This window comes from Dacryopinax primogenitus (genome assembly GCF_000292625.1).
Source record: "Dacryopinax primogenitus strain DJM-731 SS1 chromosome Unknown DACRYscaffold_22, whole genome shotgun sequence".
NCBI lineage: Eukaryota > Fungi > Basidiomycota > Dacrymycetes > Dacrymycetales > Dacrymycetaceae > Dacryopinax > Dacryopinax primogenitus.
In genome coordinates this window covers 675,319-701,314 of record NW_024467219.1, presented here as the reverse complement: position 1 = coordinate 701,314, position 25,996 = coordinate 675,319, and the positions used below count along the sequence as shown (strand labels likewise).

The following is a 25,996-nucleotide window of genomic DNA, read 5'->3' as shown; positions in this document are numbered from 1 at the left end:
GTAAGACGGCTGGCAGTCCTAAGCGTATACGGCCTAGAATCGTAAGGCCGCACAGTGTTCTTTCAGACTACAGTGAAATGGAAAGACCAAAGGAAAGTTGTAGTTGGCCTATGCTTGATTGACTGTCAAGGTCGTTGAGGATAAAGTGCCTCCTGTTGTAAGGTGATCGCGGAAGGTCCTTTGTTGCCACCGCGTGGCACCCGGGTAATTCCACGTGTTCTCCACGCCGTCATTGGTCAGAGAAGGCAGGGTTGCTTCCGCACATTTCGTTCCTGTGTGTAGGACCTCCTTATTGTTTGTCTCCCTCTCTACATTTGGCAATTCATTTCCTAAACAGATATGGCCGTACTGAAATATTACAGGAACATAACGAACGAAGAAGAAACAGAGGTGGGAACAACAGAAAATGGAATCTGAGAGCGCCGCACTCCTTATGAGGGGCGGCATACAAGAAAGCAAGATAGAACCGCGATTATTCAGCGTACAGTATCAACCTCTCGCCCGAGACGAACCATTCGACCATCTGTTCGTCGTTCTCTAAAATTGTGCCCAGATCTCCTGTTCCAGGCCGGTATTTGCTTCCCCGGTATCGTACACGCGTAACAGCCCCAACCCGCTCCCGGATCTTCTGCATTAGTTCGGCGAAAGAAACACGAGGATGAACGCGGATGGCGACGATGTCATCCGTTTGCGCGTTGAAAACTTTGATTTTCAAATACGCAGGTTGAGGTACATTTGCGGATATGGCTGGTGAAGCTGCCAGTCGTGAGGCCGACCACAGAGGTGCGGGCGGGTAGTCAGGGTTGTAACCCCCGGCACCATTCCCAGCTATCCTTCCATGACCGGCGCCACTCGATGCTCGTGAGCGCCCATCGCCTGGTTCCGTAGGTGGTGACGCCGATGTAGGTGCAGTGCTCAGACCACTCCGTCCACTGGATGTTCGCGGTCGCGTGCTATTGGTCGAGCTCGACTCGTGGTTGTGTAGGGACGCTTTCGCCATCTGTTGGGGTAGCGCCATCAGGGCACCGTCAAAGTCCTCGTCTCCGTTCGTAAGACCAGCATACTTCTGCGTATCTCCAGCACGCAGACTGAAGAAAGTCCATGCTTCGTCGCTTCGCAGGATGCGCTGGTGCGATCGACGAAGGTCGCACAACTGTCGTAGATAGATATCCAGCTCTGTCTGCCGTTGTGCGAGAACGACGTCGGTAACCTCTGATACCGGACCGGGCATAAACGGTAGTATGCGTTCTTCAAACGCAGCGGAGCCTTCAGGTGCCGAGCGCCCAGCTTCAACTGGGAAATGATCCAATAGTTGGATTTGCAGGGTGTAGAAGTCCTCGTACGTTCTGTACAGTGTGAGGTGTATACGGGATAGCTTAGAGCCACCGTCAGGATCTGGCTGCCAAACAGCGGGTATTTTGAAGTAGCACTCCTCCCGTTCGTGATGGAATGCAGTGACTTCGGCCGACAAGGGGATGCCAGGAGGTAATCGATACAAGACAGGTGCGCTGCCATCTTCTGTCGATGCGGGAGGGATGTTGGGCTGGTCGTAACCTTGGGAGGGACCGCTGGATGAGGGTTCGTCCTCAGTAGGGAAAGGGTATTGCCCGGTAGTTGCGAATGGACTATTTATAACCCCGGTTGAGTCTGCGGGTAAATCGAATTTTCCGAGCGGGATCGTCGCAGCTTTGTACTGCGCTGCCTTCTGTTTCCATTCTTCTACCTTCGGAATCTCCCCACGGTCGATAAGCTCCTCGACGTTGGCTATCGGTTTGTCTGTTGAGGGATCACGGATCTCGACAAAGCTGACTGGTATCAACCCTGCGCCTCCGAGGCGACCGATAGGTTTCGCGACGAACCACTCGCGGTTGGATTGAGCGATGACAAGAATTGACTCGCCGGCTTTGCAGTCTAGCTCGTCAGCGCGCTCCGCTTCGAAGTCGTATTGTACAACAGCGTAGAATGCGCCTTTGCCTGGTCGACCAGGCTGGGAGGATGCGTTCGAGAGGGGAGGGGAATTGGGGTTGCTCATGTTGGAGGGAAGGTTACCAGCGGTAACAGACGTTCTTGCCCTATAAAAGAGTCAGTACGAGCTCAGAAGCGCCAAGAACGGAGCACGGCAACCGCGTGAACGCCGCGCACCACAGAGATGCTCCGTGTAGCGCTTGCACATTCACGGATGCAAGACTCTGCAAGGACTCACCCTCCTCTTCCAAATGTCTCGAAGTACTCTACAGGCACCAATCCCCTTGCTCCTGTCAAAGGGTTGTGTGCTTCATACCAGCCCGAGCCATTCATTTCATCTTTGACGTAAAAGAAGTCTCCTTTTAAGAATGAGAGTTCCTGGGGAGCATTGGAGCGGTAATTTGACAGGGCGCGAATGACCTTCTGAGGAGGAGGAGCGGACTGAGCAGGGCGGGATATGGACGAGGGCACACGTTGTTGTGATGTGTGTGACGAGTCTTTGTTGAGGGAACGTCGAAGTGCTTTCATATTGCTGATTCAAAGATGTACGTTAAATGTACGGGATTGTTAGAAAAGAAGGTAGATGATGGTGGGAAGAGGAAGAGAATGGGGGGATATACGTTGCCAGGCTGGGTGAAAGCCAACGGGGCATGTGCGAGTGATACGAGTGAGTGACCAGGGACTACCCTGTTGTCTCTCTCTTCTTCTCCCCTTTTCCCCATATCAAACACTTGTCCCACTTAATTGATCCCGGATCTCATTTTCCTTGTTCTCCTCTAACCCCCACAACGGCACCGCTATCACCCTCAATCTCCATTCATTCACCGTCATTGCAGAGAAAGAGATTTTCAGGGGAAACTGCTGTTTGACGCATACACCGAATGCGCATTGTAATCTGGTTCATCTGGAAGACACCGCTAACACCATGCTGTGGTCGTCGTCAGGAGCAGAGCTCGAGGGCATAACATCGGCTCTAACCCGCCTAGGTCTCGTGAACAGCGTTAGGTTGACACAGGCCCCGCCAATTAGACGCTCCTATGTCGAGCTTGTGTGATGATGAGGGAGTGACACTCGTCATCACTTTAATGATTGTCTCATCGTTATCACGTACCACCCATCCATAGGGTCTCCTCTTCTCCCTGTGGCAACTCTTTCCCCGCTACACTTTTTCGCCCGTGGAATGGTACGGCAAGCCAACCCTCGGCGAAGGATTCCCCTATGTAGAGCAGAGGCGCCGATGGTGTGGCGCAGCCGTCGATCTTCGTGGATGACTACGATGCACATCGCCACACCGAGATCCCAAACGTAAAGGTCGATTAGGCGGAAACATCGGGTATTCCTGTTAGTTTGGCATCGCGCTGAGTACTTGACCGTTTGACACATAACCGCATCGCTTCTTCTCAACCACCGATACTCATGAATGAACCACTCGAGGGACTCTCATGAATCCATGCTTTCAGTGCTATGTACTTGTAAGATCGGTCTATCTTTCCCGAGCAACGGATGTCTCATCAACTTGGTATGTGACAAAATAACAATCCGAATGAGAATTGTAGCGCTTTTCGTCATGTTATTACAAATGACAGAAATTCCTTTACACATTTACTTTTAATCCAGTTGACAAAGACATCGTAAATGGGACACTCATCCCACTCTCACGCACCATGGCCAGGTGCTGTAGTAAGGACATGTACACCCTTGCATCCCTTCCAGCCGCCCTCGACGTACTTATTGACCACCGCCGTAAGTTCCTCCATGACGACAGCGACATCAGCTTGCTTCTGCTTGAAGTCGATCGTGTGGTTCTCGAGCGTCTCCCATCCTTGGATCTGGAGGGCCTTGGTCGGATCCTCGACCTGTTGGCCAACCTCGATACCCGTGCAGCCGATAGCCTTGCGCACACCGTCCAGAGCCTTGTCCCACGCGTGGAAGTACTCTTCGAACTTGGTGTCCTGCTTCAGCTGGATGGTAACCCATTCGACGACGGGCGGGATCTTGGGCAAGGGGCGGAAGAAGCGGTAATGTGCCATCTCGCTGTCGCCGACGGTGGAGCCCTCTCGGACCTTCTTAAACTCGGCAAATGCGGGAGAGCCACGGAAGCCCTCCATATGTGCCTGGAGAGAATTCATCAGCACATCTTCCATCCAGTGTCAAATGGCACGCGCACCTCGACGGTCTCCCATTCGATAAGCCTCACAGACTCGCCCGGCTTCTCACGCTTGTTCCCCTCCATCACGATGCTCACGAATCCAGGTGCCTTCTTCTGGATCTCGATCGCCTCTGTGAACTTCTTGATCGTCTCTTCCCTATTCTCCGTATTGGGATGGTAGGTGATGGCCTCGTAGACCGTCTTCGTCGGTGTAAGTGACATTTTAATTGATATTGCAGGTTAGAAATGCAGGGGGAGAATCGGTTTCCGGTTTGAGGAGTACGCGACAGCAGAGGGTATTATAGTGAATCGACTTTCCCCTTAATTCTCCATTAGGAATCCATCCTCCCCCGTCAGGGGAGTGGAGGCCCGGACCACTCCCCCGCAAGCAAGGAAGTGCACTCATATGCCGAATGCCGCGAGGTTGTTCCGGAGATACCGAAAGCGTGCTCCGAACGTATTCGGAGTGGGCTATTCTGGGAGCGGCCGACCAAGCGAGAGCCGTGTTTCCCGTAGGCTGATATTACATGAAGCTAAGACATAATAGCCGGATTGGAAGAGACTATTGCAGAGAATGAAGACCATTAGCAAGAAGAGGCGCGATTTTCCCCGGCGTCCAGGTGGTCGTCCACTTTCCAAATGCGGGAGGCACATCGGTGGGCAATTGCCGAATGCGGGACTCACGGTGTCGGAACGGCGGCCCTCGGCCCGACCCATTTCAAGCAAGAATGTTGTGAATTAATTGTATGACTACTACAATGTTATTATGTCCAATGCAAAATGTAATGTCTAGATACGATCGAAGGCTCGGGATCATGAAGCGAATTTGCCTTGTCGCTCAAACACTGCTGACTTGCGCGGCGCAGGTGCCTTGCCCTTCTTGTCCTTCCCCGAGCCGTTCTGAAGCTGCGCCTTGTTCTTAACAAAGCCGGTAACTGCTGCGCCACCACGGCTGGTATTTGCGACGTAGCTGTCCTCTTTACGGAACTTCTCTAGCCTCGCTTGCTGCTTCGCGTCCAATTTGACTGATCTGCAAGAAAGCTAGCATGACTGTGAGTAGATGGTCGCGTGGAGTCGTAGGAAGTACACTCACCAGGAGGTCATCATCGTTGCTCGCTTTCGGTGGTTCACGGGCTCTCGGACGGACGGCCATGCTGGGGTAAGAATGACGTACATCTTCCCCGTCCGAATCTCCTTGATCAACCCAGGAAGCGTCGTCTGGGTTCATCAATGGAGAGATTGACTCCTTGTTCCTGGCAGCCTGCAACAGCTCATGCCGAAGCTGAGCCGCGCTAACCGTCTCTCTGACACGGCTGTTCTCGTTGTTCTCCTCGTCAGAATCGCCCTCATTGCCGGAATCTTCGGGAGGAGCGGCATTGAGATGGTCGAACTCGTGATCATCCTTGGCCACGACGGTGTTCTGGTATGCTTCATAGAACGCGCGTGTTTGCGGATTCTGGGCTGCATAGATGTAAATACTCCACTAGCCTAGGTACCCGGGAAGAATACTTACCAAGAGCTACCAGTTCGGGAGCACCATCTTTCCTCCGGAACATGCCTGGAACGTAATGTCGTCGCTCGCCTTCATCATCGGAATCGCTGAGGAAATCATCACCCCGTCGCCGCATGCGTCTCTTACCCTCAATGGCATCCATATGATACTTCTCCAATGCAGCATCATCCTCGGCTTGATGTTCCGCTACCTTCTCAAGGACTTTCTCCTTGGCAACGGTCTCTTCATTCATCACTTTATCATCCACGAGCTCTGGCAGTAAAACATCGTCCTCAGAGTCTTCGTCCGACTCGTGTTCACCCTTGGAGATGTTGAAACCCAGCATCGCTTCTTCCTCTTCCTCTTCGGCTTCACCTTCCATGAAAAGCGACCTGATTTTCTTTCGCCGGGCCTTCTTTGCCTCGCGCCTTGCATTTCTACGCATGATCTCGAAGGCGTCCAGCTCTCTTGGAGCAGGGGGCATGTTCTCATCTTGATCAGTGGTGGACATCTCGTCGTTCGATTGGGTTTCCAATGATTGATCATGTGCTTCAAAAGATGGTTGATTTGTTGATTCCACATCGTTCGCGTCTATATTCGCATTCTGGAAAAGTAACCCATCCATATTGAAGTCGTCCAGGGAGTTCAACCCATCCCGCTGAGTGAAGTCATCCATCTGGAAGGATTCGGCCAGAACCAAGCGGCTGGCTTCTGGTCGAGACCGCGCGTTCATCTCTTTGCTCGCAGCACGGAGAGCATCTTGCAGACGAGACTCCTGGTCTTCTTGGAATACTTCTTCCTGTAGCTGAATCTGTTGTGTCGACAGATCAACAGATGGTAGGAGATTTCGTGGAACAACATTTTCCAACTCTTCGGCAGCCGCGCGCCGTAACTGTGAAAGAGGACCAGACACAACCTATAAGTATCTTTGATCAGCGGTAGCACTAGTCTTTCTGGAGGGTTGCTCACCTGGGTTTCGTCGAAGAATTGAGAGAGACCCCCACCCCCCAGACCATTGCTAAATGCTGGGTCAAAGGCATCGGGAGCACTGTCTCCCAACGACGCAGCAAATCCAGTGATGAAATTGGATGGTGCATCGTCTTCCTCAAGTGGAACATCTGGGAACAGACAACGTGCTATAGGGACTGCAGTTGAATCACCGTTATTGCTCTCCGTGTCATCGTCTAGCAGAAGGCCAACCCCATTCGAGAGCTTGCGTTTCTTCCGGGGTGGCCATAGCGGCTCGCCATCGCTGTCTATAGCGTCTTCTGCCTGTATCACATCAATCTGCATCTCGCCGAGAACAGATCTCGAGCTTCTCCGGGAGGGGGCAACGTTTTCTTTGTTCTCGTTATCATTTTCCTTGTTGCTATCGGCGTAGGAAGGTGATCGAGCCGACACCTCATTATCTTCAGGTGCGGGTGAATTCTCGTCATCCTCATCCATTGCTTCATCTTCCACCAGGGCTGGCGCAGTTTTGTTCTCGTCATTCTCCATTTCGGATTCTTCACCGGAGGGCGCCCAGTCCTCGTCACTCCCACTGTCCTCACTAGGTTCTGCAGCAGCGACCTGTTTCTCCAGGGCTTCCTGAATAGCCGCACTGATATCCTCTTGCTTGAGTTGTCTCTTCCTGCCGCCGCGGCTCTTCCACTCTTCCTCCTTACGTTGTGTCTCCTCAGTGGTGATTCTCCTCGCCTTCTTCAGCAAGCTCCGATTCAATGCGTCACGATTGATCACCGGATCCTTCTTGCCATTCTTGCGTGCTGAAGGGGGGAAGGACATATCAAAGTGCGGTTTGGCAGCGCGGTTGAGCTGAGAATCTGTGGGAGTCTGTCCTACATGGTGTGATTTGCGACCGGGCATTGAATGAACGAGACGATCCATGAAACCCTTCTTGGCAGAACCTGGACCATTCTTTACCAATTCAGGCTCTTCTTCTTGGATCTCTATGTCGCTGTCACTGTCGGCGTCCTTCTCGCGTAGCAGTTCTGCGGCAGTCATGACAGACTGCTCTTGGCGTCGCTGCAAGAGGGCAAGTTTGTACTGTCGCCTTTTCTCATCTTCAGCTCTCATTGCTTGCAGTCGTCGCTCACGGTCTTCAGCGAGGACAGCGTCAGCATCGGGAAGCTCCTCTTCAGGGTCATTCGAAATAGGCAGAACAGGGAGAGGCGCCGACATAGTTCTCTGCATGGGCAGAGCTGGTGTGGATGAAGCCTCAATCGGTACTTGTGAAGATGCTGGCGCCGATGAAGATGGAATAGTGGCAGCGTACGCAGTTTTCAGGACATTACGAACGAACGGGCTCGATGCGTCAATTATTGGGTCATCATCAATAGGGGCAGCGTTGGGCTTTACTGCCACATATGGCTTTGAAGGACGGGGGAGTTTCTTCAGCTGAGTCGTCCCTGGTGTGTCTGGGAGTTCACTGCTGCCATTGGCCATTCTGTTACTCCAGATCAGACTGAAGACACATTAACTTAGAGAGCACAACTCACTGTATTGTCTTGAACAAGCTAGTTAGGCTGAGTCGATTCTCGTAGCGAGGGATGCTCGCGTCTTGTGCAGCAAGCAAGCGCGCGGTCTCCTTATTCATTTGGTCAATCTCCTTCTTGTTCAGCTTCTGGAAAGATTCTTAAGGATCGAAGCGAACAAATGGAGAGAAATAACCGACCTTGGGCTTCTTCTTGGGCTTTTCCTTGTCACTATTCTCTATATCACCGATAACCGCATTAGCGTCTTCAGTGGTAGGTCCTTGCTCAGGTGAAGGGGTTTCAGATGCTTGACCAAAACGGCGAGAAGAGGCCAAGCTCTTCAATCTTTGTTTTCGGTTTGGTATAGCAGGCGACTGCCGACCAACAGAAGCTGCGGGTGAGAAAAGTCCCTCGAGTTCGTCATGATCAGAGGGCTTGGAGACAGCTTTCAACGGTGAAGAATCAGGAGTATTAGCAACCGGCGCAAGAGCGTTGAACGGTGATTCAAATAGCTTGGAGGGACCCTCGGAGGCACCGCTCGATTCGTCTGTCTCACGTGTGCTGGCTCGTGGTGGGGATACCAAGGCGGAAGACGGGCTCGGAAGGCGGTCGCTTGTCGGTCGCTTCGAAGTTGTTCTCGGCGGAGATGTCGATTGCATGGAGGATGAGGTTAGAGGGGGCAATGATCCGGAGAAGATGTCTGCGTGCATTCGGGGCTTCGTATGGACAGTTGCACGAGGTTGAGCTTGCGGGCCTTCTTCATCGTCCGAGGCGTCCAGAGCAGCCAGCTTCTTTCTCCAACCCCAGTTAAACTGAGTATTCCCATCGCCATCCGTATCTCCATCTTCTCCCTCGTCACTCTGCAGTAACCTAGGCTTGCTTGATGTCGCTCTCACAGAATTATCGTCGAGAGGGAAGGAGCTGTCCTCCGTCAAGGTCGAACTGCTCGAAATGATCTTTGGGGGCGAGCTGGGCGGCAGGTCATCTTCCTGCTGCTCCTCAACTACCGGTATCGAAGGCTTCGGTCTTCCGTAGGTGACGCGAACCTTGGCTTTGGTCTCCATCGCGTGCTGGGAAGATGTACGCAGCGGAGAAGCTTGACGCGTAGGCTCCGAGTCGGGTACTATGATGTCGTTCACCACAGAACGCGACATCGACCTCTCTTAGACCAACGCAGATAGGAACTATTAGTGGATGAGGTCGTCGTTGCAGAAAGCAAGCAGTGTTGCAAGACGGTAACCGCGTCTTGGACGCGTTAGTGGAATGGGATGTCGGTGCGGGTACAGTCGCGCGCAATTTCGCATCCCATACATGGAGGCACGTGAGAACACGTGAAACCACAATTATTGTTTACTTTCCGTGCTTTCATTTCACTCAATTTAGCCACTGGAATGCGTCACCAAGGCCTTACCGACAGGCAGCTCACTACATCTTATTGCATCAGAGGCATATAACATAGTGACCCATACATCATGAAGGACTACGGAAACCCAAACACCGCTGAAGCACGAACCTTGAGCGCACCCAAGAACGACGCCTTCTCCTCGAATGTCTGGAAGGCACCATGGCCGAACTTCGAAGATGTGTCGATGAACTTAAGTTGGATCTGCTCGAGGTCCCTCCTGCTTGTGTGAACCATGAGGGACTTGCGGATGGTGATTACGCGCTTCTTGGTACCTGGAATGGAGCCCTTCAGCATCAGGTAATCGTTCTTCACGATACCGTAATGAGGGAAACCACCCATCGGGGTGATTGTCTTTTTAGTAGTGTCCGCCTCGGTGGATGCATTGGACTCGTCGGCACCCGACCCAATTCGGTAAATCTTCTTGTTCAGCTCCGTCCGGTGATGGTAGCCGTTCTGACCAGCACGTGCGACAGAGAACATGACCTTGGAAGGATGCCATGCACCGATACAAGCGACCTTGCGCAGACCCTTGTGCGTCTTGCGTGGTAAGCGCTTGGTGCCCCACCTGTGGGTCACACCCTCGAACCCGTGACCCTTTGTGACGGCGATCACATCGACACACTCGTCCTGCTCGAAGATGGTGGAGATCTCTACTGGCTTCTCGAACAGGCCCTTTGCGAAGTCGACTTTCTCCCCAACCGAGCCTCCGTTAACCTGAATCTCCATCAGGTGCGCCTTCTTCTGCCTAAGGCCAGTCTTCGACAGTTGGGTATGGGCGAGAACACGGACGACAGTGCAATACTTGCGAATGCGCTCCAACTCGCGAGCAATGCTCTTGCCGCCGTTCTCAGCATGCTTCTTCGCGTAGCGGGTGAAGGCCTTCTTCTTGCTCTTGTACCAGTTCTTGTAGAACCGGCGCTTGAGTTCGTCGGAAAGATGGGAGGCCCAGACAGTGGTGAGGGAACGAAGACCGCGGGGTGTCTCGACATAGCCGACAACACCAACAACGATCATTGGTGGTGTCTCGAGGATGGTAACGGCCTCGACGACTTCACGCTTGTGCATCTTGGAGCCTGGACGGTCGAGATCACGAACGACATGGGTCATGCCGGCCTTGTAGGCCATAGCGGCGGTCAGATGCGGCTTCTTCTTGGGGTCATCCTGGAGTAGTGTTACAACATGTTCAAACCGTTTAAGGGATTACCAGCATACCTTGGGGAAGGACTTGACCTTACCGCGATGCCTCGCAGCACGCTTGCGAGGGAGGAAACCGAGATTCCCGTGACGGGGGGCTTCGTACTTACGATGACTGAACAAACAATTATTTCAGCTGGACTACTTTTCATATACAGCAGCGATACGTACCTCATTTTTGCCTTGCGAGGGGGGTTGGCGTGCGGTGTCGTAGGCACTTGGGACGACGACCTAAAGAGTGAACGGGACCAAATCCTCTTCAGCCACTGAAATGGAGAACTGTACAGTTCATACATTCTAGTGGCTGTGACCCCCTGATAAGCGCCCACCAGGGTTACTCACGTGCTAAATCGGAATGTCCTCGCTTCCGTATAAGGCTGTGCTCCCAGCTGTCATTAGCCGTTAGTCAGATTGCTCCCGTTTCCTCAAGGGGCGGCAGGGGATTTCGTTCCAAGGCAGACAGCTGGTACTCGATAGCTCCTTCGGTGACCATCATGGTGAGTGTTCAACAATCCTTCTCGACGACGGGGGCACTGGTATCCTGCATACTCTGGGAGGTCTGTCCAATGGCCTGGCAGGCTGAGGAACATTGAGATGCAGCGGAGCGCGATGGATGCCAGTCACCGTCGTCGGATGACTCGTATCCTGCATCCTCAAACCTCGTGCTCACACGTCCTCTAGGCCAAAGCAAAAGCAGCAGCATCCTCCGGTGGCGGAGGAAAGGCAGCCAAGAAGAAGAAGTGGTCCAAGGGCAAGGTCAAGGACAAGGCGCAACACATGGTTACGCTCGACAAGCCCACCTACGACCGTATCATGAAGGAGGTCCCGACCTTCAAGTTCATCTCTCAGAGCATCCTTATCGAGCGCCTGAAGGTGAATGGCTCTCTCGCACGGGTCGCCATTGCCCACCTCGAGAAGGACGGTCTCATCAAGCGTATTGTTCACCATCACGGCCAATTGATCTACAGTGCGTCTTTCATCTTCTATCCTTATCATCTAGTCTAACTAGCGATACAGCACGATCAGTAGGCGGGAAGGATGAGTAAAAGGCGGGAAGGGCTTCGTGTTTGTCTCGCATGCATGTATGACCCCAGCGTCGAGCTGGTAGTCGTGTCAAACCTTGTTCGCCAGAGGCGAGGGGTGAAGACGATGTTATCCGCATATGCTCCGTATGACCAATGGCATTGGCTATGATAACAACCTCGCTCAACCTGTGTTACGACTTCGTTTCGGGCGGTATTGTGTGCTGCCTTTTGAAGAGGTTACACCGATGAAGCGGTGAAACCGATGTCCCCATGGCTGACTTGGCCCGCGTTTGCGCAGCGCTCATGACATGCTTATTAAGGGGTATCATTTGGATGATATACAACCGTGAGAAATACACCTCGTCCCTTGCCCAATACACCTTGCTCCATCAGACTCATCCCCAGGCAGCGGTGGAACTAATCGCCGTGTTAGCCGCATCTCCTGACTGCAAGGCGTACATACCTGTAGTTGACAATGAGATGTCCTTCTGTTGCAAAGCACTAACCATACATCAGCACGCTTGCCGTCTGTAAAGTACGAAAATGACCAACCTTGTACAAATTCGCAACCGTATCGTCTGGTGTGGGGGAGAACGCGCTATTAATATAGGTGAACTACCCATATCCCCGTCCATGAGCCTACACCCCAACAGCACACAAGGACTGGTACATACCAGCGGGTCCGCAGCTTTCCACCCTAGCTCTTTTCGCAGGAATTGGATAACAGCTTGAAATCGGTTTGAAGCCGTGATACGGTAGTAGTTCTGTCGCATTATTGGGGCGTTGCCGATTGCTTTGAACCGGACTACGACTGTCACAAGTACCGCAGAGAGCAGAGAGCACCAATAGCATGAAAGCAAATAACATCAACACGGAAATCTATCAGTATATAGAGGGAGGGGCAGCAAGATCAGACGGACCTTTGGTCATATCCTTCTGCCGATAGGCCTCCAACGCTCCTGCCACACCAGGCGTACCGCTCGAGGCGATAGAGGGTGTCGGGCCCACAGGGGGAGTGGAATCGTCTATTGGTAAGAGGGCCATTGTTTCCCCTTGCTCAGAGATGACAGATGATGAGGTGAACCGAGGGAGACAAGAGAAGGAGGCGTCTACTCGTAGAGTCGAGAAGAAGAGAACGGAGCGCGTCTGTTATTGGTCAAATGTTACGTAATCATTGTCTGCAGGGCGGATTTATCCTCCATCCAAAGCTATTAATTGGTCGCCCACCAGATACACTAGTAAACTTTATCTCTAGATAAACATATGACAGAATTCGTACATAAATAGGGTGCAGTCCACTCGTGTCGAGAATATATATGATCGTAATGCAGTGTCTTCTGTCCTCGTTTTGTCATCTCGATATCTGCAAGTCATTTCTCATACCTCACCTCTCACACGCCCTCTTCATGCTCCCAAGCGATTTCCCTCTGCCGAATGTCTCCCCTTCCCCTGTTCTCTTGATCCCGCTCACCTCCGTCACTCTCTCCATCCCTGCCAAAACGGGTACCCCTTTCCCTGTCCTGCTCCGCTCTTCCCGCCTCACTCTCACTCTCCACCTCACGGGCTCTGCCATCCAAGGATCGCTCAACTCTAAGACTCTGAACTACCGCCACGGCTGATACGCAAGCCATCGCCAGCCATATGAGGTTTCCTCCAAGGAGGTTGTGTTCTGCTGAGAAGGCGAACAGGGAGCTGTATTCCCAGCGCCGGTGATGACACAAGAGTCGCGCGGGAGGCCGGAAATACGCGAAAGAAGCAGAGAAGCTCACAAGTCAGCCTGGAAATCTGTAGAGACAGGAAGAACGTACGAGACACCCCAAGGCCCAATAGTCCTCGCAAAGCTCGTCACCATCTGCGACATCCCATACGTGCTTCCCATCCCGGCCCGTGACGGGGCGGCGCGCTTGACTAGCATCATATTCAACCTTCATGCGGTTAGTAAACGTGATCAGTGGTATGGAGGAACGCACGGGTAGACCATGGCTGCAAGCCTGCCCATGAGTAACAAGCCTCCCGCACCGACAATCGTCCCCACGTCTACATGGCCACGCTTCCAATGTTCCCCGCCTCTCGACCGCAGCCAGCCATTCAGTGCTGGCGCGTAAGCATACATCCCCATCGGGAACGCCAGGAGCCAGGGGTACATCTTTATCCCGAATCTGCGTTCCATTGCTGGAAAGAGGAATAGATGGACGCATGCGCCAACAAAGCCAGCGGAGGCGAGGAGATATCCGATCTGCGCGTCGGAGAGGGAGAGCCCGCCTGCGCGGATAGACGTGAATGCGAAGAGGGGGAAGACGACGTCCCATGCTTGGGTGGTGAGCATCATCATAAATGCAGTGACGAATACTGTGGGTATGCCGGGAGAGCGAAGAATCTGCCATGCTGTGGGCTGGGGAGCGGGGGCGGGGAGAGTGCTGTAGGATGGCTGGAGTTGAGGGGAGCGGTCTGCTGAAGGAGGGGTCGTATGTTTCCGAGGCAGCGTCTCCCGTAAGAATAGGCTTGTGACGATACTGATGCCTGTGGTTCCTGCACTGGCGAGGCATGGCAGAAAATAGGGGAATTGGGTCCAAAAAGGCGCTGAGAAGGTGTCCGGGAACTGCTCGGCGGGGCGGGAGAGGGTGCCCCCAAAGGTGGGCCCGACAATGGAACCGAGCGTCCACATGAGGCTGTAAAGCGGAAAGGCTGTGACGAGTGAGCGGATATCTTATGGTTCGGAACAAATGAGGCGCACCTTGGCTCTCGTTGCTCTCATCCGTGACCTCGCTGATCATCGTCTGTATGACGGCGCTGTTCCCACTCAGCCCCCCAGCCAGGCATCGGGCGAGAATGGTGAGCCACAAAGAGCGTGATAGGCCAAACAGGAGGGTTGCGCCTGTTACCCCTAAGAGTCCAATGAGGACTACCGGTTTCCGTCCTATGCGATCTGAGAGACGGCCCCAAAGTGCGACTGTGAGTAGCTGGACGAGGGCGAAGACTGTCGATAGGTTAGGTGGGGAACACGGGTATGCAAATGGAGACGTACGGGCTTCAATGAGCCCACTAATGAACCCCACATCGCTTTCAGTCTTCGCATATCCAAATTCAACGCACAAATCGTTGATGTAAGGAAATATTTGTGATGAAGCGACTGGTTCTGCGAGGCGTACGATGCAGATGAGTGTTAGCTGAGCGATTGGGAGTGGAGTGCGAGTCTTTGGGTGCGAGAGAAGAGCTGTGGATTCTAATGGTGAAGGGGGTGCTGTTTGGATGTTTACATTGGCGGATTGTTGCTGTTTGGACGTGCCCATTGTCGAAGAGAGTAAAAAGATAAAGAAAGTAGAGTGTGATGTAAAGTAATTAATGTTGGAGTAATATAGACAACAGAATATCACGTGCGAAGAAGCATGGTCAATTCAACACATCGGGGAGAACGTGTGTTTCGGCTCCGAGAGGGAGTTTATCCGTCGGCGTTTGTATATCGGTGCTAAAAGTTGAAAGCCTCCGTGTATGAGAGAAGGGCACACACAGATATCTAAGTGCTCGGCGTCGACAGCGTCAACGACAACAACCACGACGACGACGGTAACAACAACGGCCTCCCGCCCTCAAAGGGAAATCATATGCCGACCTGCCCGCCCAAGGCCTGGCGATTGCACGACTCATCCCCGCGGCACTCGCACGCGCATCTACAGTCACACGAGCCAATGCTATCAACAGTCATCTCCTAACCAGAAGGCTGCATTTAGACGACGTGATTGTGTCGCAGGGGAAAGGAGAGACCGGGGAGATGTCTGTGCAGAAAAGGGGGGTGCAAGATCAAGAGACATTGGACATTCCTCAGTCGATTACAAGTCAGAGGAGGCCTGCTTGGGCCAAGTCTGCAGAAGTGTGGGCAGGAGGGGATGTGGGAGAGCGACTGAGAAGGAAAAAACAGAGAATCGACGCACTGAAGATTCTTTTCAGCATGAGAGAGCCACATTCGGGAATAAAGAAGAAGAAGCGAAGACCTGCCGAGATACGAGAAGGCGAAGAACTTGTTGCGGCCCTGCCAGGACGTATGTTCCAAGCCCCTCAAGAGCTCGTGGATGTCCGACACGTCGTCAAAACACGACGGCGAGAATCCATTCGACAAGGGTATCACGCGGAAGTCGACTACTCCCGTTACTCAGGTTCATTACAGGAGCGCGAGACCAACGCATACGACCCTCAGCTTCTCCATGTCCTATACACCGCACTCGCCTCTCATCCCCCACAGCCTTGGCCACTCCCCTCACCTTCTGCCTCCCCACACGTCAAGGCCTTCATTTCCTCCCACGCCGACTCCATATGGCACGCCTACCACGCGCTCGCTGCCTCCCACCCCTTCGCAGGAAGGCATCTGCAACCCGCGACCCTCCACCGGATCGCCATGCACCTCGCCAAGTGCCGCCCACGCACGCGCGAAGGGTACCTCCGCCTCCTTTCTGTGATAAACGACCTGCGAAAAGGCAATCAGGTAATAACCACCTTCGAGTGGAACACCTTGATGGATTTTGCGGGGAAGCCTTGGCCTACCCCTACTTTGGAGGATTGGGAATCGAGTCTGGCAGTGTATCGAGATATGCTGAAGGAATGGAGAACGAGACGACTGGATCATAAAATCGTGGAATCTGGCCCCAAGGGTCAGTTTCATCGGGGTACTAGCACAGATGGAGAAGAAGACCCGGATGACCCTGGGCGGCCCGACATCATCACCTATAACACCCTTCTTTCTATCGCCGTTCGGACAAAGGACGAAAATGCCATCGCACACGCCATTTGCCTCTTGTCGCCACACAAGGGCGCGCCCTCTCCCTTGCCACTTCCAGACAGTGTCTCCCTCCTCACGCTTGTTTCACACTACACCTCGCTAGGCCAACCTGAGCGGGCTCTCAACGTCCTCCGACAGGTACTCACGCTCGGCACTCCAGTCACTATCGGCGCACTTAACCAGATCATGTGGGCCTACGCACGCAACGGCGCCGTCAACGTTGCGCTTGAGGCATATTTCGCCTTACGTGCCCATCAGGCAGATCCACACACCAAAGCATGGAAAGCCGCCGTCCCCTCCTGGAAGAAGAACCCCATTCTCTCCCTACCCCAACTCCGATTCTCCCGCGGGATCGCCCCCGATACTGTGACATACAACATGCTCATCCAGCAGCTATGTTACGAGGGCCGGCTATCTGACGTCCTCCGCCTCTTCAGAGCGATGGTGACCCCTCCCGCGTCGCTTGCACCCACCATGGAGGTTTTCCGCAGCATCTTCCTCGGGTTTGCTCGGCACGCTGGTGACCCCGATCGCATAAGGAGCACCTCTTCCCTCGGCTTAAAACTCATGACCGCCCAGGGAGTGCAGCACACCACACGCCAGCTTGGAGAGATGTTGGACCGTGCGCTCAGCCTGCAAGGGACAAAAGAGACCGCTGCACGAGCTGATCGAGCGCGCACATGGTCCCTTGCCACGCTGGATCAGCTGTTCCAGAGTTTTATCAGCCTCGACTGGACGACCCCGCCAAATGCCTACGTCCTGTATTGGATAATAATGGGATATACCAAGGCGAGCCGGAGCGACCGGAAGAAGCTGGGGGAAGTCTGGCAGGCGTTAGAGGACAAGTTTTCCCATATGCCGCAGTGGAGGTATCGCGTTGGACTGGGGAGGATGGTTAGGGTCATTCACCAAATCAAGGCTGGGGTCGAAGAAGAAAAGAGGAGGAATCAGGATGCCTGGGTCAGGGAGGGCGGAGAGCCCCCGCCAGTGACGTACCAGCCGAATGCTCAGCCAGCTCACGAAGCAGAAACCGACCTGTGCGAACCAGAGTATCCAGAGTTCGACTTTTTTGACTCGCAGCAGCAGCAGGCTGACGCGGTTGAGGAGACGACCTTCACTTTTCGATATCCTGGGACTGTCGTTGGAGAGGAGAAACAGGGCGGGCAGAAGGGCCATAGAGGAAGAGGGAAGGAGAACCTGCTCTAGTTGCGGCATCTATCGTACAACAATGTTTAATAGCACACTCTTGCATACCTCTACTTCTGCGGTCGCAAGTCCGAGTCCGTCTGCATTTGCAGGCTCCAGGCCGTCTGTAGTACATCGCTCTAGTCATCTAATTGTCCTGCAGCTTGACCTGCTCCTCCCGCCATTTGATGAACTCGTCCCACTGCACACCACACTTCCTGCTCTGGTACCGTCTCAACTTGATACTCCTCCTGAGATCCTCCGTGATTCTTCCGTCCCAACCGGCCTTTCGGATCGCGCTGTCGATGGCTTCGATCTGGGTCCAGCCCTGCTCAGGTGCTACCTCGGGGAGGTACGTCGCATTGAGGTTCTTGAACTTATGCTGTCCGGAACCGCGACTCCACCAGTGCCCCCTCCCACGTTCACCGGGAGGAACGGGTGTACCACTGTGGGAAGAAAGGGGGGAGGGGTCGAGGGAGGATGCCGGAGGGAGAAGGGATGGGTGAGGGAAGGATATGTAGATCCCGTGCGTGCCGATCGTCCAATCGAGGTAGTTGCGCGCGTCTTCAAAGTCTGTCAAAAGGGAGACTTGGCATTCGAGTCGTTCCAGCTCTCGCTCTGTGATGGGGTTGAACCGACTGTCCTGACGACCACTGGGGACGCTACGTTAGTAATACTATAAGTAACGGCAAGGAGTAGATTGACGCACGCAATTAGGGCATAATCCTTGAGCCCTTCGTAAAGCTCTTGGGGCTCAAAGTTGCCAATACATCCTCTCAGTCTCGCATGTCCACCTGGTCTCGAGCTCTTTATATTCCAAGTCACAAATAAGGGGCTACAACACGCCATCAAAGTCGTCAGTGCCAATCAACAACCACGCATAGGGAACAGACGCACTATTTGCCATCCTCAAATGCGGGAGGAATCATCTCCATCTCGTCATGGAAGAACGTGTACAGTGCATCACAGCAGTAAAAGCAATGCAACTTTGTGCAGGTGTCATTCTTCTCATCAATCTCGACTAACTCGTGCTCTTGCTCCGGGATGTCACCATTAGCAAAGCCGTTCTCCTTGCCATTGGGAGCCATGGAGCAACAGAAACGTAAGAATGGGAAAATGGTGTCAAGCTGAGCTAGATGTTAAGATGAAGAGGGGGAAGAGAGGTTGAGGAGAGCGCGGAGGGCATCAACGCTGTGTCAGCCCCTCCCCCTCCGGCTAGTCATGTTGCCGTGCCGTGATCGCGTGGCGGGCGCTTCTTTGCCGGTCCCTCACGGCTCCGGCGTCGGTCCCCGCAGCCCTAACACTTCGCTTTACCACCATCTCTTGCCCTTTTCTTACGCTGATGCGATTTCGTATTATTGGCCGCGGGGTATCTCATTGGATACCACGCTCGTCGACTTCGATATTCCGGCTCTTGCCAATCAACTGATCGAATTAGTTTCGGCAGGTCTTCTAGTGTGTTCCTCGGCTGGTTGCCACCACATTCTAGCCAATACCGCTCAACTCTCGGACGCCGATTACTGACGACCAGTCCATATCCTTTTCACTCAGAGACTGGATTTGTTATTAGTGCACCTATGCACCTTTCCAACACGTTCGCCCCTGAGTTGATCATGTTGGAGATGTTCCTGTGCATTTGTCTGTTCGGGATTCTTGGCCTTAGGGACATCTTTTTCGATATTTTTCCGCGGGATATGTGTTCATTTCCTTGGTGATCTCGTCGGTATGACTGGGTTTCCAACGAATGGCCGTACACTACCCCCCCGGATCTGTGGCTCTCTCAGGTACAAAGCCCTGAGGATCACCATCGATGTTCTTGATCATCTACTCTATGGGCCCTGGCACGGAATACGTCTGCCAATAGGAAACTTCCTGATCCTGAGACTCTGAGCCCTTCTATGATGGGGAAAAATATGCATATGGAAAACGTTCCCCTTCTTCCGTGTTGCATGAGGTGCGACTTCGCTGGTTGCACATCAGCATGCCACTACCCTGACCCTACATGGGGTCCGGGTGGTTGCGTGACCTTTTGAGTCGGGAATTCTGGCTCAAGATGAGGACCTCCTTCCCTGTCCACCACTTCCTCGAGGGGCCCGTTTCGCTGCTGTTACATTCAATTGACAGTGCATGGTCGACCGGCAAGATAGTATTCGATTCTCGATGTCGGAGAGACCCAGCTTGAGGCCCTTGGGACTTCCTCCTTTCCCAATTCCCGTGGGCGTTTTGTCTTCATCCATCTCTCCAACGCTCCTCACGGTCGAAAGAGGGGGCCTTGGATATGAAGCGTACCATTCGCTTGTTCGAGAGGTGGTGACAGCCGTAATGGAAGATGATGCGACTAAGCGCCGTGTAAGCTACTTTTCATCCGTTTGTAGTAGCCACGATCTAACTCACACGTGTTCTCTTACGCAGTCTCTCGAGCACTACCTCATCTCAGACTACGCCATGTCCCTTTTATCCCAAACCATCTCCGTCTCGACTTGGGCCTTCAAACCTCCTCTGTCTTTGGAGGATATTCCCGTCAACCCCGGGGTGGCGATACTGGCACAGAAGTTCCTGTCTGTTATGGGCGTTCTCGTAGAGCGTGAAGGCGGGGCCCTTCCGACGATGGTGCGCGAGTGGGTTGTGGAGAGCTGCCTCCGAATGGGATTCGGTACGGGGATGATCGAGCTGCAAAGATTTCAAAGCGTAAGCAGACTGAGTAAATAACCTTTTTCTGGCAGGAGGCACGAGCTTATACGAAGTGCTATAGGTCGTGCCTCTTCCACCCGAGCCCCAAGTGTCTCCCCTTTCGCCCATATCCGACTTCCGCCCATTCCGTCATGGCGGGTTCCACAAACCCATGTTTCTCCTTCGAGGGTGCATCACACCGTCATCTTGCCCCATCGGTTGCCATCCTGTTCTCCTTGGAGCCCGCTTTCAGCAAGTATATCCTTGAGCTCGCGCACCTTCCCCGACGCACAGGGGACTACAAGGGCAATTGAGCGTCCCAAGATATCCTCCGTGTCCATTCCAATCTCAACTTTGCAGACCACCATCCCTGCCTCGAACCTTAACTTTCTGTCCACGCTCCAACTCCCTCCAACTCCTTTGCCCGCTGCGCGCCACCAACGATCCGAGGAGTCCGACTTCACTGCATGCTCTCCTTTCTCTACGCCTTCACCATACGATCCCTTATTCGACAGTCCTCCCCCGTCTTGCCCGTCGGAGCAGGAGCGTTGGTCCACACCCTCTCTCACCCAATCACAAGAGGGGGATAGAGCAACGATATCCCCTAACGTCGGATCCGAAAACACGAATGAAGAAGGACTTGCACTGAATGAGAGCGAGAGGCCAAGCGTGGACGAGAATAAAACACTTGAATTCACGGAGGACGAGAGCAGTGAAGGGAGTGCAGCTTCCTCCGTTAGGCGTATGCTGGAGGAGGACTTGTCTTCGAGCAGAATGTTCAACGTCATCACGCCGGATGCCAGCACGTTGTTGAAAATGAGAAGGAAGACAACGGTCGATTGAGTGTGTTGTATCATCAGTCCACAAAGCCACTAGTCGTGGTGGCCATTCATGCGCAGGAACACTTTGACCGCACCAAGAAGCATGTAGAGTCGCTCATTACCTGCAAGGTCTGTATTCGAAAATAACCATTATACGCGAATTATCATCATGTGCAATCGTTGTCATTCACTCGTCAATCTATATTTACACACATCTATCTTTTTATGCTACAATCTAGCAGTCCACCGAAGTAGGTGTCTGCTCTCCCCTCTCTCTCGCGGCATCCTTGAGCACCCGATCCACTTTCAAGCTCTGCAACACCGCGACCAAGCCAATGCAGCACATGACGAGCCAAATCAAATTACCTCCCAGGATGTTGCGCTCGATCGAGAATGCGAAAAGGGAAGATACGAACCAGGGAGAGACGGCGCGCGCAGAAGCAGTGACCATCTGGGACATACCATATGTGGCACCCATAGCAAGCTTGGACGGCGCGGAGCGCTTCACAAGGATCATGTTAAGACTGTCGTGAAGGTACATCAGACGGGAAGTGGTAGGGTAGGAGGGAGAAAACGCACGGGAAGACCATGGCTGCCAACCTGCCGATGAAGAGGAGGATCGCAACGCCTGCATAAGTGACACCAGGCATAATGTCGCCTCTTCCGCCTGCTCCACTTCCAACGGCCCTTGCGAATCCATTCAGGATAGGGGCGCCAATGAACATCGGAATGACAAGCGCGACTAGCCAAGGGTATACCGGCACGCCAAACTTCCTGACCACGCGGGGAAAGAGCCAGAGCTGGATGCTTGCACCTACTGCTCCAGCACCAGCAAGACAGAACCCGATTTGCGGGTTGCTCATGCTCAGCCCACCGGAGCGGACCGAGGTGTAAGCGTATAGGATGAATACGATGTCCCAGGATTGATTCGTGAACATCATCATGAATGCGGTGAGGAAGATGGTGGGGATGGCCCGGGAACGTAGGATCTGCAGTTGGGTCGGAGCGGAGGGAGGTGGGTACTCGGTTTCAGGCTCGGGTGCGAGGGTGCCGTACGAAACTTGGACCGCTTGCGGAAGGGTAGTATCACGAGCTTTACTTGGGAGGGTCTGCATCATGATCAGCAGCTGCCCCTATCATCTTTCGCATCAAAGGAGGACGTACCTCCTTAAGGAAACAGGCCGTAAAGAAGGACACTGCCGTGATGCATGCGCTGCACAGACACGGCAGGAAATAGGGGTATTCCTCCCAGAACGGCACACCACCGAATATGCTGGGGAAGTTGTCCGCTGGCCGGGAGAGCGTACCGCCAATAGAGGGGCCAACAATACATCCAACTGCCCACATCAAGCTATATAGGGGGAAAGCTACCCCGCGTAGAGGTATCAGCAGGTACGAAGGATGTCATAGGAAATGACACGCACCGCGGGCCTCGTTCGTCTCATCTGTCATCTCGCTGATCATCGTCTGGATGACAGCTCCGTTCCCCGAGAGCCCGCCCGCCAAACAGCGAGCGAGGATGGTGAGCCACAAGCTACGCGAGAGTCCGAACGTAAGCGTGGCGAGCGTGACGCCGCACAGGCCGAGTAAGATAACCGGTTTGCGCCCAATGCGATCAGAGAGCCGGCCCCAGTGCATGACGGTGAACAACTGGACGAAGGCGAATACTGTCGTGGACAACCAAATGCGGGTGATCATTGGTTACAGGACTGGAGACCGGGTTGAGGGTACGCACAGGAATCGATGAGCCCAGATATGAACCCAACCTCGTCTTCGCTCGCCACATATCCAAAATGCACACACAGGTCATTGATATACGGGAAGATCTGGCTAGACGCGACAGGCTCGGCTAGGCGAACAATGCAGAGAAGGAAGAGCTGGAAGGCTGGCAAGGGAGTGCGCTGCTGAGGTGATGGAGCGAGCTTGAGCAGCGACTGGCCTTCGGAGTCGGCTGGGGTGGAAGATATCGGGGTGATGCTCCCCGAGCGGATTGTTGAGGCAGTCATTGTGTAGACGAGAGGATAGAGGTTGTCAACTGTTCCAAAGGGGGTCGTCTAAAGTTGGGAGTAGTTAAACAGTCTAGAAAAGAAAGAAGATCAATAAAGAACTCGAGAACGCCATAAATAGGGGAATGCTAGTGCAGATGTGAAGATCAGTGAAGATTGCAAGGAGATAAACCCGAACAACCAGCGCCTATAATTTGCCCACATGGCCCCAATTCAGTGACTCGATCAGAGAATTATTTACGGCCGGTAAAGGTAAAGAGCGGTTCCGAAAGGGTCTGCGCTGATGGCCGATCGGCATACTTCGGTGCATCCGCTCTTGACAGGGGTGCCGATTTACCACCTTTGACCACGTACTTCATGCAATAAGGGAAGAAGATAGACAAGTTTAGTTGCATCGTAATATGGTTCCGGTCTCCATGGCCACGCTCAGTGATGGACCGACAATGTTTATCGCATCTCCATATGCGGGATGATGGGATCGTGTTCCTCATATGGTATGTCCGTTCTCTTATACGGGTAAGTGGCATTATTGATCTTTTGCTGATACGTCTTCGTCCCCTACCACAGACGATAGATACAGAAACTGTGAATGTATCTTCTTGCACCCGGACGATTGTAGCAGAGAGGGCATACAACATTAAATCCAGTTTCTGTTCGCTGCTTACAGTGATGCGCGACATAATCCGAGTCGACGATGTGAGGCGACTCCTACTCCGAGCGACTTGCAGAGCGAGACAACTGTTGCGTAAGACGTTGAGGCGGAGAATCTGCATTGATTGCGCTGGCCTCTTCCAGCGCAATACAGAATCGTCGACGACAACGTCCTACAGCAGCTCTGCCCCTGGAAAGATCCTCCGAGACTGACAAGTACGATGCATACAACCATGTCCGTCTTCCCTCGACATTACCGCCCGAGCCATCATCACCGCGAACTCAGCCGCTGGCAACCCGAGACACCAGCAGATCCCCGAGGAACAGGTTCACGACATGCTCGAGCATGCGCCACCCATCCCGTGGATCCGTGCTCTGGCTGCCAAGCTTGTGCGTTCGCTGCTAGGAAATGTCCTTAGTTTCAGGCAAAGATAGGATGTTCATGAGCTAGAGATAGACTGTTCGAGGGACGTATGCCGCGTGTGAGAAAATATGCGGTATGCCGGTGGATGGTAGGTGTAATACGATATGGTGTTCGAACGAGACAGCATAGATACGATGGAAACCACGACAGTCGGCCAACTGCATATGGAGGAGCATGACATATACTGTCGAGCAACCTCGCCTTATCTTCTTTATGTTGGACATGTCGTAGACAGTGCCCCCAATGCCAGACATGTAAGGGAAGGTATCACCTATAGTGACAGTGACATGTGTCAGACGATACTCCATGTTGACCACAAATGGAAAGCTGAAGAATACAGATGTCAACGATTCACCACCCAGACGTCCAAGCAGCAAAAACACATCCTCATGTTTGTAAAGGATGTTTAATTGACCGGGCGGGCATCTGTGTGGCAGGACGTGACCGTGCTCGAGGGAGCAAAGAGCTGGTAGAAAAACAAAGAGCTGGTAGAAAAACAAAAAGCTGGTAGAAAAACAAAGAGCTGGTAGAAAAACAAAGAGCTCCACAGAAAGGCAGGATCGTCTTGTCAAGAGAGAAACAAGCGGCGATGAACCATACAGACCTAAACTGAGGAGGGCTGTGACAACACCTGCCAATCACGGAAGGGCGTTGGTTTGTTCTACAGCCAGAGATCTGTGTGGAAGACCGTCGCGATACGTACAGGAATCGGAGGTAAGACATTGCCAGCTCGGAGAAAGTGCGAGGGGTGTTGATGTGAGACGAGAATGGAGGGCGACGCAAAGCCGCACAGACAGCCGGTCCCAGGGGCCTACTTCAAAGCAGCATCCTCATAAGTACATGAAGGCTGTTGCTTACTCCACCAGCCCAGCGTCTGTGTGGCAGGACGTGCCTACGTGGTGATGAGTGTTGAGAGCGAAGAGTTCCCCAAGGAAAGCAGAAACGTGTCCAAGAGGACAGGCAAAGAAGAGCAACAAGAGTGCTGGCTGGATCAGTATTCTCTGCGGTAGACAAGAAAGTTGCACTGTGTACCTGTCCAGCCTCTGGAAAGCAGGACATCCCTGTTCCAGTACATAGTGGAAGAAGCGAGCGACATGAGCTGCGGAGGAGCGTACAAGGAACCTGTCTACAAACACGGGCCCGGGTACAAGGACGTCCTGTGCTGCAAGTGCGTTCCTTACATGTACGGTGCTGCCAGGGGAGAAGGGATGTAGCAGTAGGGGGCAGGGGAGGAGGAGGAGAAGGAGGTGGTGGTGGTGGTGAGAAAGCAAACCCTGTCCCCTGCGCGGCGCGTCAAAATTCTCCACAAGGTCCGTGCGTCGAACGTGCTCGTGCCTTCATTCATGCCTTGCTCGGTTGCCGCGGATAGGACCCAAGTATGGGGATATCATTGTCAATTGTGAGTATGATAATGACTTTGATTGTCCATTGTCTCACAGCCCAGTCTCATCTTGTCTCACGATGTCTAACAATGTCTGATGCTGTCTGATATATTCTATTCACTAAGCAGCACGGACAGGGGTAAAGTTTATAAAGACCACGGGGATTCCTCAGGGATCGACAGGATAGGATCAGTGCCGGTCAAAGCCGTGAAAGCCGTTCTGGGACGCTTCTATCGCTTAACCTTGAGAGCGTGTTTCTGGGATGCATGAAGATGACAGATCGACATGGCGGACCTCCACTTGGCTAGGAAAGGAAGGAGGAAAGACGTAAGCTGTGTGCTGTGCGTGGTTACTCTGTTGAATTGATCTCCTTAGGGGCTGATAA

At 53.3% G+C, this 25,996-nt stretch overlaps 10 protein-coding genes across 10 annotated transcripts; 2 read left to right on the top strand and 8 right to left on the bottom strand.

The window, feature by feature from the left end:
- Window positions 1-343: 343 nt before the first annotated feature.
- On the bottom strand, window positions 344-2,493 carry DACRYDRAFT_119394 (uncharacterized protein; the record flags this gene model as incomplete). The annotated part of the gene is made up of 2 exons (XM_040770780.1): window positions 344-2,072; window positions 2,204-2,493. The coding sequence occupies 2 exons, from the start codon at window positions 2,491-2,493 to the stop codon at window positions 473-475; spliced, it is 1,890 nt and encodes a 629-aa protein (XP_040624636.1). The 3' UTR covers window positions 344-472.
- Window positions 2,494-3,534: 1,041 nt separating this feature from the next.
- Window positions 3,535-4,336, bottom strand: DACRYDRAFT_119393 (uncharacterized protein; the record flags this gene model as incomplete). Its single annotated transcript, XM_040770779.1, has 2 exons — window positions 3,535-4,079; window positions 4,133-4,336. The coding sequence occupies 2 exons, from the start codon at window positions 4,334-4,336 to the stop codon at window positions 3,621-3,623; spliced, it is 663 nt and encodes a 220-aa protein (XP_040624635.1). The 3' UTR covers window positions 3,535-3,620.
- Window positions 4,337-4,927: 591 nt separating this feature from the next.
- DACRYDRAFT_111784 (uncharacterized protein) lies at window positions 4,928-9,231 on the bottom strand (the record flags this gene model as incomplete). The annotated part of the gene is made up of 6 exons (XM_040769288.1): window positions 4,928-5,155; window positions 5,208-5,575; window positions 5,628-6,522; window positions 6,576-8,049; window positions 8,102-8,226; window positions 8,278-9,231. 6 exons carry the CDS (start codon window positions 9,229-9,231, stop codon window positions 4,928-4,930), a joined length of 4,044 nt encoding a protein of 1,347 aa, XP_040624634.1.
- Window positions 9,232-9,472: 241 nt separating this feature from the next.
- DACRYDRAFT_25075 (60S ribosomal protein L3) lies at window positions 9,473-10,880 on the bottom strand. The gene is made up of 3 exons (XM_040773994.1): window positions 10,848-10,880; window positions 10,695-10,791; window positions 9,473-10,643 (listed from the first exon to the last, which is right to left on the bottom strand). Exons 1-3 carry the CDS (start codon window positions 10,850-10,852, stop codon window positions 9,558-9,560), a joined length of 1,188 nt encoding a protein of 395 aa, XP_040624633.1. The 5' UTR covers window positions 10,853-10,880; the 3' UTR covers window positions 9,473-9,557.
- A 409-nt stretch (window positions 10,881-11,289) lies between these two features.
- DACRYDRAFT_111782 (ribosomal protein S25) lies at window positions 11,290-11,722 on the top strand (the record flags this gene model as incomplete). Its single annotated transcript, XM_040769287.1, has 3 exons — window positions 11,290-11,304; window positions 11,358-11,643; window positions 11,694-11,722. The coding sequence occupies 3 exons, from the start codon at window positions 11,290-11,292 to the stop codon at window positions 11,720-11,722; spliced, it is 330 nt and encodes a 109-aa protein (XP_040624632.1).
- A 374-nt stretch (window positions 11,723-12,096) lies between these two features.
- DACRYDRAFT_111781 (APG12-domain-containing protein) lies at window positions 12,097-12,745 on the bottom strand (the record flags this gene model as incomplete). Its single annotated transcript, XM_040769286.1, has 5 exons — window positions 12,097-12,118; window positions 12,165-12,202; window positions 12,254-12,316; window positions 12,376-12,506; window positions 12,622-12,745. 5 exons carry the CDS (start codon window positions 12,743-12,745, stop codon window positions 12,097-12,099), a joined length of 378 nt encoding a protein of 125 aa, XP_040624631.1.
- Window positions 12,746-13,070: 325 nt separating this feature from the next.
- On the bottom strand, window positions 13,071-14,991 carry DACRYDRAFT_84776 (MFS general substrate transporter; the record flags this gene model as incomplete). Its single annotated transcript, XM_040776699.1, has 5 exons — window positions 13,071-13,393; window positions 13,510-13,626; window positions 13,672-14,386; window positions 14,436-14,678; window positions 14,727-14,991. 5 exons carry the CDS (start codon window positions 14,989-14,991, stop codon window positions 13,093-13,095), a joined length of 1,641 nt encoding a protein of 546 aa, XP_040624630.1. The 3' UTR covers window positions 13,071-13,092.
- Window positions 14,992-16,456: 1,465 nt separating this feature from the next.
- Window positions 16,457-18,827, bottom strand: DACRYDRAFT_97121 (uncharacterized protein). Its single transcript, XM_040777425.1, has 3 exons — window positions 18,555-18,827; window positions 18,367-18,492; window positions 16,457-18,310 (listed from the first exon to the last, which is right to left on the bottom strand). Exons 1-3 carry the CDS (start codon window positions 18,743-18,745, stop codon window positions 17,806-17,808), a joined length of 822 nt encoding a protein of 273 aa, XP_040624629.1. The 5' UTR covers window positions 18,746-18,827; the 3' UTR covers window positions 16,457-17,805.
- Window positions 18,828-19,817: 990 nt separating this feature from the next.
- DACRYDRAFT_119386 (uncharacterized protein) lies at window positions 19,818-21,343 on the top strand (the record flags this gene model as incomplete). The annotated part of the gene is made up of 4 exons (XM_040770778.1): window positions 19,818-20,006; window positions 20,070-20,345; window positions 20,410-20,516; window positions 20,570-21,343. The coding sequence occupies 4 exons, from the start codon at window positions 19,818-19,820 to the stop codon at window positions 21,168-21,170; spliced, it is 1,173 nt and encodes a 390-aa protein (XP_040624628.1). The 3' UTR covers window positions 21,171-21,343.
- A 36-nt stretch (window positions 21,344-21,379) lies between these two features.
- Window positions 21,380-23,154, bottom strand: DACRYDRAFT_102388 (MFS general substrate transporter; the record flags this gene model as incomplete). The annotated part of the gene is made up of 5 exons (XM_040767630.1): window positions 21,380-21,672; window positions 21,728-22,257; window positions 22,313-22,515; window positions 22,573-22,815; window positions 22,884-23,154. The coding sequence occupies 5 exons, from the start codon at window positions 23,152-23,154 to the stop codon at window positions 21,384-21,386; spliced, it is 1,536 nt and encodes a 511-aa protein (XP_040624627.1). The 3' UTR covers window positions 21,380-21,383.
- Window positions 23,155-25,996: the final 2,842 nt, after the last annotated feature.

Coding starts and splice junctions, on each gene's coding strand:
- DACRYDRAFT_25075 (XM_040773994.1), bottom strand. Junction 10,644..10,694: donor AGGTCAAGTCCTTCCCCAAG/GTATGCTGGTAA, acceptor ACACTACTCCAG/GATGACCCCAAGAAGAAGCC.
- DACRYDRAFT_97121 (XM_040777425.1), bottom strand. CDS start 18,745: ATGGCTCCCAATGGCAAGGAGAACGGCTTTGCTAATGGTGACATCCCG. Junction 18,493..18,554: donor GCATTTGAGGATGGCAAATA/GTGCGTCTGTTC, acceptor GGCGTGTTGTAG/CCCCTTATTTGTGACTTGGA. Junction 18,311..18,366: donor AAGGATTATGCCCTAATTGC/GTGCGTCAATCT, acceptor TAGCGTCCCCAG/TGGTCGTCAGGACAGTCGGT.